The 12,736-nt window shown below is 40.9% G+C and overlaps 1 protein-coding gene across 1 annotated transcript in view; it reads right to left on the bottom strand.

Moving 5' to 3' along the window:
• The window catches only part of arhgap5 (Rho GTPase activating protein 5), a 51,508-nt gene that overhangs the window by 2,005 nt on the left and 36,767 nt on the right, over positions 1-12,736 (bottom strand). Inside the window, exons 4-6 of the mRNA XM_026151197.1 lie at positions 9,045-9,122; positions 4,569-4,700; positions 569-674 (exon numbers count right to left, since the gene is read on the bottom strand). Of these exons, the coding sequence (XP_026006982.1) occupies positions 569-674; positions 4,569-4,700; positions 9,045-9,122 (316 nt within the window). The remainder of the gene's footprint in view (positions 1-568; positions 675-4,568; positions 4,701-9,044; positions 9,123-12,736) is intronic.

A 12,736-nucleotide genomic window follows, 5' to 3' on the forward strand; every position in this document is an offset into this window, starting at 1 on the left:
CCAATGAACCTCAAAGCTCTGAAAGAAATGTTGCTGCTGTCTCTACATTAACAGGGCTGCTTGCTCTATCAGTGAAAGCTAACAAATTAAGTAATGATCCCTGGATGTCAACTAAACTAACACAGAACCAGAGAAGAAGACAAACATTTCACTCCTGTGTTTTATCCATTAACTGTAGCGCTGCCGTTCACTAGATGTCATCTCCGACCATGTCCTGTCAGTCATGATCAATATTTGGCACAAAATCAGACTTTGCTTGATGTTTCAGAGTGATTTATACTCATTCTGTATCTGCAAACTATGTAGACATTTGCGAAGAAATAATTAGCATTCAGTCGCTGCAGCAGTTACAAAGTACAGCTGTGGTCTCAACTCAAAGGAAGTTAAAATGATATCTGCAAGCGGCTCTTTTCAAGTTTAAGCGATGCGTTCACTGTCACCACAGGTATACGGCCATTTTGACTTTGAAGCCTGCAAGCAATTCACTTAAAAAAAACATGGATAAAGAAACACACAAGAGGGAATGTACTCTGTGCACACGTGTGTGTGTGTTGCCTTTCATTTTTACCTGTTGAGGTGTGTGATGATGTATTTGAAGACCTGGTAGTTGACGGGAGGAAACTTTTTCACAATCTCCCGCAGTGCCTGCAGACGCTCCATGTAGTCCATGATTTCTAACACACACACACACACACACACACACACACACACACACACACACACACACACACACACACACACACACACACACACGCACACACACACGCACACGCACACACACACGCACACGCACACGCACAGAGAGAGAGAGAGAGAGAGAAAAGACACAGAGCGTTTTACATTTTACACACGGTCTCTCTTGGGAAAGGAAATTATACTCCATGGAAAACAAAAGGCTGAAACGCTGCCAAAAGCAGCTCCCACGCTGTGCACAAACAATACACACGCAACCACACACACAACAACACTAAACCTTGTGGGCAGAAATAAAACTAGCCTTCCCTGTATAAGGTCTGACTGTGCACTGGTTAAGACAAAACAGATCAGCCTTTGCAGATTAGGAAAACAAACATTTGTTCTCAACTGTTCAGATTTCAGGGGAGACAAAAAAGAAACACAGCATCTGATTAAAGACCCAGTAATCATAACTGAGGCACAGAGCTGGGCAGAAACACACTGGGCAGCAGCAGTTTCCCTCCCATGTGTTCAATAATTCCTCACTGTCACCTGCTTGAACTATTATTTGTTGCAAGATGTTATGTCTCATTACCCAGACAGGTTTGATGACTAACCATAGCTGTCACAGAAGCTTATCATCAGATGCAGCAGGGACCACACAGTTATTTATTAGATCAATGTGCAATTTAAGCGATTTCAAACCACAGCCTCCTTTTTGAAAGAATTTCTTGAGCTTTCCACAGTATCGATCAATTCCTTCTTCTGATTCCGCCTCATTTTTTGACTTTCAGACTTCAGCAAAGTTGAAAAGATCAGTCACAGTAGACTGATTAGCTGCACAAGCATCTACGGATTCATTTGCTATTAGGAAATCAAATATCAGCAATTTGTCTGATACCTGATAAGTTCACGCCACAGAGCTGCCAAACTGATTCGTCTGCAAAGACATGTCATTAACAATGGCAATTCAAAGAAACAGAGACAAATTATTATTGCTATTAAATAACCAAGTATAAGACCAATCAGTTGAGAACGTATGACAGTTTAGAGACTGATAAGACTGCGAGGGCTGTGCTGTATGAAGCCTGAGGGGTGTATGTTAGTGAGGCTGTAAGGCTTCCCTTGGATCACAACATGTCTTTGGAGTACGACTGTACTCATCATCAGGCATCATTACCGTAAAGTGTAAGGCAATAAGCTTATCTTCTGTTTTTCTGACAATGTGTCAGACAAAAGTGTGTATTATTATTGAGTAAATTAAACTGCAATTAAAGGGACTTGTGAAAAAATGTTTCATTAGGATGATGGTGATTTTCTAAAAACTCTTTGATAGGATGCCAAAGAGGAAGAACCTGAGAACTCTGGATACAAATGAACTTCCCTTTCTGCACAGCAGGAGGAAATGTTGATAAATCATTTGGGTAGACGGGAGGAAGAGAAAAGGGGATGACGTATAGCACAGGTCCTCAGCTGGAACACACAACTACACAGAACATCTGTATGCCTTAAACATTAGGCTTCAGGATGCCCCGCTTCTTTGCCCTTTCCCACAAAATTCCTAATTGGAAAGACACAGTGTGTTTGTTCGCCACATGATGCATATCTTTGGATTCTTGACTGCGTCGTTAAAAGAGAACAGTCTGGGAAAGTGTGACTTTAAAAACAAAAAAAAGTAATCGGATTTAGCATCAGACCCTTATTTGGTTTAGTTAAATGTTAAATTTGATCGGGGAAAAAACAAAAAACAAAACATTACCAAGTAACAAGAAAGATCCTGCTATATTCCTAGAAGGTAATTTGTCTGTTAAATTCTTCAGTATTCCACAGCCTCTCCAGGGAAAGCATCACTTTCCTGCCGGCGAATGCTCAATGGAGCTGAAACGCTCCACTTACTTATTAAATATTTAAAGAGCAGATGTGAAATAAGAGCTTCTACCTTTGGATTGTCATAACAAGGCCGCTTCAACAAAACCCCAGCCTGTCCTATCTGGAATATTCTCCAGGATATTCCAGACATTCCAGGACCAGCAGGACGCCATTTATATTTGTAGACACAAACGTAAAGGCCAACGTGTACCAATGCACAGATTTATTCATCCTGCACGCCATCAATCATCCTAACGAGGAGCCAACGGGAGCCTTTGACCCTCTAATGGCTGGAAGAGGTTAAAGGTCGTTAAATGAATGCAGTCACAGCTCGACACAGTACACCACGGGACCGATATAACGACCGACTCCAGCTTTTATTAAATATATATCAGCCTGACAGCATCTCACAATGTATTTGGTTCAATAAGGCGATGAAGCTCAGTGTGCACATGTGTTTAGGCGAAGCTTTGATGATCCCCATCGGGAAAAGACCCTGCTGCTGCTACAGGAAGCTATTGTCGTTGTTATTGTTGTCACGGAATGAAAATAAATAAAAGGATTATTAAAAATATGCTGAACAGAAAAGGCAGAAAGCCAAAATCAACTTTAGAACTGACTAGAAAAACTAACACAGTTTCCATTACATGAGAAATTAGTGCAGCAGTTTGAAGCTGATCCAGGCAAAACTGCAAAGGCTAAGTGCTTATTTACAGGTATATGTATTGTATGCCATTGTTTATGTTCACAGTCTCTTTTTTCCTTCTCTGATTACAATGTTTGAAACTTTTCCATGTGTCTTGATTCACTCTGTTATCACATCTATTCAACATGACCTGAAACCAGCAACAACAAAAGCCTGATTCAGGCTCCAGGATAAGTACACTGGTGTCAAACCTGCTCGACAAGTTGGTTACCCTCCTGATGGAAACGTACTGTCGTGTTTAACTGCTCCAAGTTTAAAGAAACAGACAGGAAAGAGGCACCTCAAACTAGACCTTAGTCACGTAAGGAGCAAAAAGATAGAAAGAGAAAGTCAGAGAAGAAGAGCTGATTTAAACGATTCCTTTACCAACTATCAGTTATTTTCCTGGTCATTAATTTGTATATAAATTCTGAAGTTTCCCATGAGAGATGCTGACCAGAAGCCCTGGTTCCTGCTCTATACGAGTCATTTTCTAGAGAAGAAAAACCAGCACCACCCTCCAGATTTCTTCTTCTGTCAGTCTATGAGACTTTTTACAGTTCTCCTTGTGTTTAATTTTGGCTCGCTAATCTGCTGGAGTCAGCCTGATGGTTTCAGCATTATAGACACACAAGCGACACACACACACATACGCAGGATGTCTGACAGCATCCTAGGCCTGAAAAAGCCTCTTAAAAGTGAATGATGTGACTCAAAGCTCTGAGCATGTGGAAACAACTAAACTTCTGCAGCATTAAGGCCAGCTGCTACAGCAGACAAGAGGTTAAAAGTAGAGCCTGACTGATTGGACTGAGGACTGTTAAGGCCGATACTGATATTTGGCAATTTAATTCTGCAGGCCTCTGGTGGGAAAACTATGCAACATCAACACTCATTACATGGTTAAAGGGTGTTTCTCCAGTCTCCTCTTAACTTCTTCATTTTTTAGCTGCATGCATGTGCCTTTATCGTGGTACGACTTTATGTTATTCGCAATAGCACAATAACTCAAAAGTTTGAAGCAATGCTGATCAAACTTTTTAGGGGTGTAGGTATAGTGCTTCTTGTTTATTTTGAAGCTATGGTGTCATTTTACTCTAATGTATCACATTTGAGTTGTAAGCGGGTAAAGGAATATTCCAGCATGCTGCCGCCCAGTGAACCTAACCCTCCATTCACTGTTTTGACTCTGTTTAACATAATTACATCATTTCCTACGTGTTTAACAATTCCTTTAACTTAAAAGTTGCACCAAGTTTTTAATGTGTCTGTCTGGGTGTTTTTGCTATCAGGGCTTACAAAATTGCAGTTCATGACTCGGGTGTGTGTTCATTCTTACTTGCGGCCTCCACCAGCTCTGGGTGCAGGCTGTAGGGGATCAGCGGATCGGGCAGGTCAGCAAAGAAAGCCTTCAGCGCTCCAGCAACGGCATTCACCGCCACATCCATCGCCACAAAGTCAATACTGTGATCTACAGGGAGAGGGAGGGAGAGAGAGAAAAGAGGCTCAACAGCAGATTCGCAAGGTCACTCTGTTTCTGAAGCTTGTTCTGTAGCATTCGTTTCATCCTCTGCATCACAAACAGGAAAACAGCAAAACAACTCCACCCACACGCAGCTTCTGGTTAATACGTTCAAACTCACTGTCCTCTAAAGTCTCCCTTTAGGACCTCACAAACAGTTAAAGCACTCTCCTTAAACCCTTTGTCACTGTGCTCAGCACATTTGTTCTTTTCCTTGCTGTTGTAGCATCAAATTACATTTTTCTGCACAGAAAACTTCCAACACAGTTCTCCAGCCCTGTTCTTAAAAAGTATAAATCACATCCTTCCCATTTGATCTTTTCTACACAATAAAGGGAAACAGCAAAGCACCCCCATATACAATGCAATGTCATTTAAATATGCATGTCTGAATATCTTATTATAATATTCTGATCTAGTTCCCTCGAGTGTAATGTCATTCAAATTTATTCACGTGTAGCATAACTTGTTGTTTTTCTGGAAGGGAAACTGTTCATGATTACGAGCAAAAACAACAACAGTATCTGGCATCACTGGAGTAAAAATCCATTATAACCTATTAGAATATTGTAATTTAAAAAGTGGTAGAGGGACTGCATGGTAGCGTCTGTATGGAATGTATAGTAGCGACCGACTGATTGCTGAGGTAAGGCTGTGGTTAGATAACCTGTATTTATCACCCTGTCATTTGTCAGTCAATGTCATTACTTTATTTTTTTAAGTGGAACTGGTTGTTGATTCAATCGCCTGAGATTAGTTGACCTTAGTACTAGGGCGATTTCGCATAAAATGAGAATCACGATTTTTTGGCTTAGAATTGAGATCACAATTCTCTCACGATTTTCTTTTCCAGTATAAATATTTATTGCGCTTATTAACTGCACATCAACTTCGTAACAGTTGAGACTGAACATAAAAACAATAAATGTCTCACGTTTTGTCGTTGCCGCAAAATGTTGTACTGCTTGAAATTCCGTCTCCACCGTTGCTCGACACTGCGTGTATAGAGCAGGTAGTGCAACAATAGAAAAATAGTTGCGGGACGGCACTGTGTAGCGTTTGTCTAGGGTGTTGATCATTTTCCTAAATCCCTCGTTTTGCACAGTGTTGATGGGAGCCATATCTTTGGTCAGGTGATAAGTGATAGCCTCCGTAATTTCTTTGTGCCTGCGGGAGTTCGACGGGTATAGGGAAGCGCTGTATAAGGTTCCCGTTATTGATGTTTGGGTGGTTGACCGGGACGGATTTTCTCCTGTCACTTTCTCGTCATCCCTGACGTGCTCTCCGTTGTTTTTCCCCTGCTAATGTTAGCATCACACGGCACAGCTTCTGTATCACGTGGTATAAAGCTCCGCCCTTGTCGTTTGTTGAGCAGGAAGAGTGAGCGCTTGTTTTCATGCAGATTACATCCCGGATCAAAATGCCGGGACGTCGTCGTCTTTTTTTTTCCTTTTCTTTTTTTAAATCGTTGTCATTTGGAAATGAGATCGCACATAAGTATGAATCGAGATCGCGATTTTCTAACGATTAATCGTGCAGCCCTACTTAGTACCCATCTGCCAGACGTTGCTAATGGATACTTCACCTGTCATCATTGCAAGCTGCTCAAGATCAATCCCACAGTCTCGGGTCAGCACAACATTACCAGTGTACATATATGAACCTGAAAAGGTGTATTGGTGTTTTTGCTTTAACAAAAGACTATTCGTGCAATAACATTTTAGTAAGTCACTTCAAATACAAATTATATGTAGCATACTTCTGCACTGCAAAGCATGAAAATAAATATGTAACATGTTATGTGACAAATGGGTAGAAGACATTGAGAGGTATTTATTTGAGTATTTCAGAGGAGCTGGCTATGGTTCATGTTTCGGCGTCTGTTAAAGAACGCTAAAAAACAAAATGTGCTAGCAGCTTGTTATTAGTTAACCAAAGTATCCTTCCTTTGAACACTCAGCTTTTAAGCTCAGCGCTTAGCAATGACACAAACTCGATACGAACTGGTTTTCTGGACTAGATGACCATTGTTTGAAATGGAGGGAGGTCATCTGGACATCTATGGCTACATATTCAATGGTTAGGGGGAACAGATGGCAAAATTACATCCCAGAGACACTTGCAGCCACACAGATGTATAAGCCTGTTATATGCATGTTAAGCCTGAGTGTGGAGCAGATTTGTGGATCCGGGACCAATAACCTGCACTCGTGTCCTCACATACGAGTCAAACAGGATTTAGCTGGGTCAATGTTTCAGTTTGAAAGGATATTAAAGAGCCTGTCAGTTGTGGTGATGCAGCAGTGAGGCCCACAGCTCAGTTTTTGTGTCTGAGCAGGAGAACAGAGCTCCTCTCTGATCACAGCTAACAGAGGTTATCATGAGTGTGTCTGGAGGCACAGAGGGCCGAGTGTTTCTCTGATGGAGCAGCGGGACTGGAACAGAATACACAGCCAGCTCATGAAAGCTTTTTCTTGCTCTATTATTTCTAATGAGGGAGAATGGATGCTTCAGCTCCATCACGTTTTACTTTCTGTTTCATTCACAAATCAGAGGAGAAAAAAAAGTGGGTTGGGTCCAAATCGATCAGCTTTCTCATCAACCCAGGGTAAAAATACTCTGTAATGACAGTTCAAAGGAATACGTGGAGAAAGAAAAATGCGTATTACTTGCTGTTATGACACTCGGCAACAGCCAAATGACATTTGGAGGGAGGAGAAACGGTGAGAAAGAGGACAGAGCCCTAAGGTAACACGACAGCTGTCACAGTGAATCTGAACGCATGCTGACAAACACGCTGAGCTAGAAACACTTGAAGGAAATGGAGAGCATTGAGCAACGGAGGGATATAAACAACAGGAAATGCACAAATGAATTTAGGAAGGACAGGGTGGGAAAGGAGGAGTCGAGTGAAGGAGGTGAGGAAAGGAAGGAATTTCAAAACAAAAAAATGGTGGCAGCCACCAAAGCCTCAGCCTCAGATACACATCATCTTTCATATTAAAAATGTTTTTTAATATGAAATAATCATAGAATAACCAAGAATATGCTCGAGCTCTTCTCCTGAACAGAGGACCAGAAGAAACAGAACGCAGAAAAAAAAAAAAGAAATGCAGAAATGATTCAATAATCATTGCACGCTTCATCTCAGTCAAGTCTCCATATTTCAGCACCTGGCTGTAAAATGCCTGACGCTGCTGACCATGTGCTGGTGATTTCTGCCTGTGGTGACTTTATTTATACTAACAGCCCGTTTGGCAGCTCCCCAACCATCATGAGAAGTTTCGACTGTACTCCACAGGGCATGTGTTTCTCTTTAAGCACTTCTGCTGCGTGGTAAGGTTTGGAATCGGTCTTTTGGAGTTTTCTCTGTGGGTTAAATATATTGCACACATCACACATGTGCTGTCACGGTCCGCTGTGACGGACCGAGTGGAGAATGCGTGTAATGGACCCAGGTGCGTACACAAGTGAACAGACGGGAGTGAGCTTTAACAGAAGGCGAGCCTTTATTATGGCTGAAAACAAGGTGTGCAAATACAGCAGGGATGGCGTGGCTAAACAAAAACCTAAACTGGGAACAAACTATGGTGAGGCTATGGCTTGGAAGACAACAGACCAGGCATGGAAACACGGAGGGTGGGAACACAGACGACGCGACACAGACTGTAAGAAACACAGAGACTAAATACACATGAGGGATGATCAGGGGAAGTGGCCACACATTGGAACGCAGCTGACACACATGAACTTAATGACAGGACAGGAGGAGTGAGCTGAATACACAGACAGTGAATGCAGGCCTTCAAAGTAAAACAGGAAACATGAGACATGAACCGGGGAGACGTAGTACAGGGGGAGGTGACATGACTGACAGCATGAACTTGACAGTACAAGACACACAGACATAAACACACGAAGGGCAAGGGAGACGTAATGCAAGGGTAACATAATTACAAAAAGGACTGGACTACCTTAAAGAACCTAAGCAAACAATAAACATCAAAATAGGTTAAGCATAACACACTGGGTCACACGACCCAGGACCATGACATGTGCTGCTTGATTCTGGAAATGTTTTCCAAAGAACTCCCAGGTTCTTATAACGGCACGATTTAAGTTTATGGGAAAATAATTTTGAAACACATTCTGTGAAACTAATAAAGACTGTTTGCCTCCATGCTTTGAAAATCCAGCTATGCACGCTCTTTCTTCCGATTTCTTAATAGTTAAATATGTATTCATAGGTCTATTACCACTACAAGCATGTGTCTGAGCAGATGAGTGTTTTACCTTGATCAAACTGTTTCTGAATGTTGTCCTGGTCTGTCTTGTTCCCACTGACGCGATACAGGCCCTCTGTCGTCAGACCTGGAAACACATACAGCCATTTTCAGCAACAGCTCTAATGGACTTCATTCATGTGGACTTAAAGCAGCATTAAACACACAAAAAAACTGTTAAAGTGCTGAGCTGAAACAGATGGGCCAACAGAAGCACCGTTTCATCTAATGTGGTTTTCCACATTAAAACATACTGAGAGTATTTGGATTTAAAGCTAAAAACTATGTCCTCTTTCTAGGATTTCAAAGCCTCTAATAATATTCACATTAGACATGTTACATTTAATTAGAACCTTTCTTTTATTTCTTTTTTAAATACTTGTAAATGCTTGTTGTGACACTGGTTATGATGCAATTAGGCCACAAGCTGCAGCAGAAAGAAAAACAAAACTTCCTAGAAAACATTTACACATTTTTTAAACATATAATTCATTTGCTCTGAACAAGGGGGAGAACAGCACTGCAGAAACAACCAGAGACATATATTCCATCACAATCTCCTGAAACCAGAGGCAGCAAATATTATACAGCTGTACTTAATCCACAAAAGGTAGATCAAAGGAGAAAAGAGAGAAAATGGAAAGAAACTTTAGTTGGAGTGCATTTTGTTAAAGGAGGCATTTACACCTTTCTCCATTTCTTGTCAAACATACACTCACCAGTCATTAATTACACCCTGCTAGTATTTTGCCTTTACAGCCAGCATACATTCAACAGCGTGCTGGAACATTTCACAGAGATTGTGGTCTGTGTTGACATGATAGCATCACATAGTCGCTGCAGATCTTAACATCTGAATGATTCATCAAACCAGGCGAGGTTTTCTGATCCTCTGTTGTCCAATTTTGATGAGGCTGTGATAACTGTAGCCAAGATTTCCTGTTCTTGTAGGACCAGGTGTGGTTGTCTGCTCCTGTAGTCCATCTGCTTCAAGGTTTGATAACCTGATTGTAACAAGTGGATATTTGAGTTACTGTTACCTTCCTATCAGCTCGAAGCAGTTTGACTACTCTCCTCTGACACCAAAAGGGCATTTTTGAACACACTCCCTGAATATTTTCTCTTTTTCTCTGTAAACTAGAGATGGCTGTGTGGAGAATTCCCAGTAGACCAGTAGTTTACGAAATAATCGTACCAGTTTGTCTGGCACCAACAACCATGCCATGCTCGACGTAAATTAAATCAGCTTTCTTCCTCAATCCATGTGTGACTGCATAAAACTGCTGCTGCAATGCGATGTAATTAGATATTTGCAAAACTATGAAATGCATGTGTTGTAGATTGGCTATAATCTAATCTTTTATAAACCACCATCTCCCTCTGGATGCAGTTAATAAGGTGTGACAATAGTTTAATATTACTAGTTTCTTTTTTTCCTTTTTCTTTTAAACATACATTTTGAAATGAAAACCTTTATGAGTGGGACACAGACAGAGGAGGATGAAAGTGGTAGGTTAAACATCTCTCTTACTAGCTAAATGTCAGCTGAACATGACACACACAGCGAGATTTAGTCAAAAATATGACGAGTTTTGGGCCACCCACACTATGTTATTCATTATTAAGCATCAAAAAAATATACATCACATATACTGCAAGTATATGTATGAGTGCAAGTATAAATTATGACCTTTAGTCTTCAGAAATGACAAATTCAACAGTGTGAGACCAATTTGAGACGAATAACATCACAGAAAATCGCAGTGCAACATGAGCACCAGTCATCCAAAGCAGCAACAGCTAGATCAACAATTTTGCTTGCAGACTTCAGCTGGTCTGAGAGCAGCTTTTGTTAAAACCTCGGACCATAAATATCACAGCCAGCTGGCACCTGACAGCTGATCCCAGACCAGCACATACGGAGACAGAGTGTCTTAATTAGAGCAATAATGTGTGTTCTGCCTGCAGGGAAGAACACACACACACACACACAGGCACACACACATGCATGTATACTGCAGTGTGGATGACCTTGCAGCAGCCACTACACAAAAACTACTGTCGTGTGTGTGTGTGTGTGTGTGTGTGTGTGTGTGTGTGTGTGTGTGTGTGTGTGTGTGTGTGTGTGTGTGTGTGTGTGTGTGTGTGTCCCTGCAGAGGCAGTTAAGCAGAGACAGTATTATGTAAATTCAGCTTTAATGGATTCAAGTAAATCGTGTCAACTGTGAGCAAGTGTGAATGTGCATGTGTGTGTCCGCTTGTGCGCATGCATTGATCTGCACCTTTCAGCGTTTTTGTTAAAAATGTATGCTTGCTTGTGTTGACTCAGGTGTGTGACATGTGGTAACTCTTAAATTAATAACACAAATTGTAGTGATTGTGCCAAATCACCACAGCCTAATCAGCAACCCACTCGACCTAATTTGTGCATGCGAGTGTATACGTGTGTGTGTGTGTGTGTTCACACACACAGCGTGATGTATAAGCTCAGTAAACAGAGTGGGTGGAAAAGCTCAAATATGTTCTGCTGCTGCACCTTCAATGTGCTCCAATTACTATATTTGTGAGGACTCACTTGGACCTCCACATTACAACTCAAAGCTTCGACCTTCAGCCTGATGACACACTGTTGTGAAATAAATTACACGGTAGAGCAACGCCTCGTCCGAATGTTTCTCTGAGTCACAGCCATATAACTCCTCTGCAGACGCTGGGTGTTCCTGATCTGCTTCTCTGCACTTAACGCACATTAACTTGGCAGCGACACATCAGACTTTCATGTTTCACAGAAAACTGAACATTGAAACACTGAACAAAAAGCACAAAACTGGAAAGATGACGGTTTCTGAAGTGGAATTTTAATGGTTCAGAACATGAAATGAGCTAAAAAGGTCTCAAAAGTTCTATGTGCACTATTTACCAAAGCCATTTATGTCAATGAGGTTTTAGTCAAGGTTGACAGGGTCGCAACTTTACATGTTTTTGCTTTACTCTTGGATATGGAAGCATAAGTTTTGGATTATACTTCTTAAGTTCTGCAATCCAAAAATTAATCATGAATAGCAAATTAGCATCAGCAGTGTTAGCATTTACAAATACCGACGTCTCTTATTGACAGCATGAAGCATTTCTACTCTGGATGCGTTCTTTCTTGGAAAACAACACCTGCACATCACCACTGAGGATTTTAAATCCAACAATCAAGATGTGATTGAAGTACAGACTTTCAGTTTTAATTCAAGGAGGAGTTTACTAAACAAATTGGTCATAACAGCAACTTTTAGACACAGTCCCACATTTAATCGGACTCACAATTAATCAGACAAACAGTTTGATAGCCAGGTGTGCCTGTTCCCTTGTTATTTCATGAGAAATGAAGCAGATATAATATCTTAAGTTGATTCAAACTGCTGAATTTTGAGATGTCAGAACGGCATAATTAAGCTGAATGCACTGAGTATCTCGGCTATTCTTTGACAAAAACGCTCTTTTCTCATTTTTAAGCTGGTTTTTTTTTTGTTGCTGTTGATGTTTTGTTCTTTTTTTAATGAATGAGAAACAATCAGCTGATGATTAAAAATAAATGAATGAATATACAATAAAATATTTGGGGGGTACTTTGTGTATGAAAGCAGAAATCCTCTCCTTTCTTTTGATCTATTCATTGTGTTCATATTCATAACACCAAATATTTTAGGGGTC

The sequence above is a fragment of the Astatotilapia calliptera genome, chromosome 19 (assembly GCF_900246225.1).
Source record: "Astatotilapia calliptera chromosome 19, fAstCal1.2, whole genome shotgun sequence".
NCBI lineage: Eukaryota > Metazoa > Chordata > Actinopteri > Cichliformes > Cichlidae > Astatotilapia > Astatotilapia calliptera.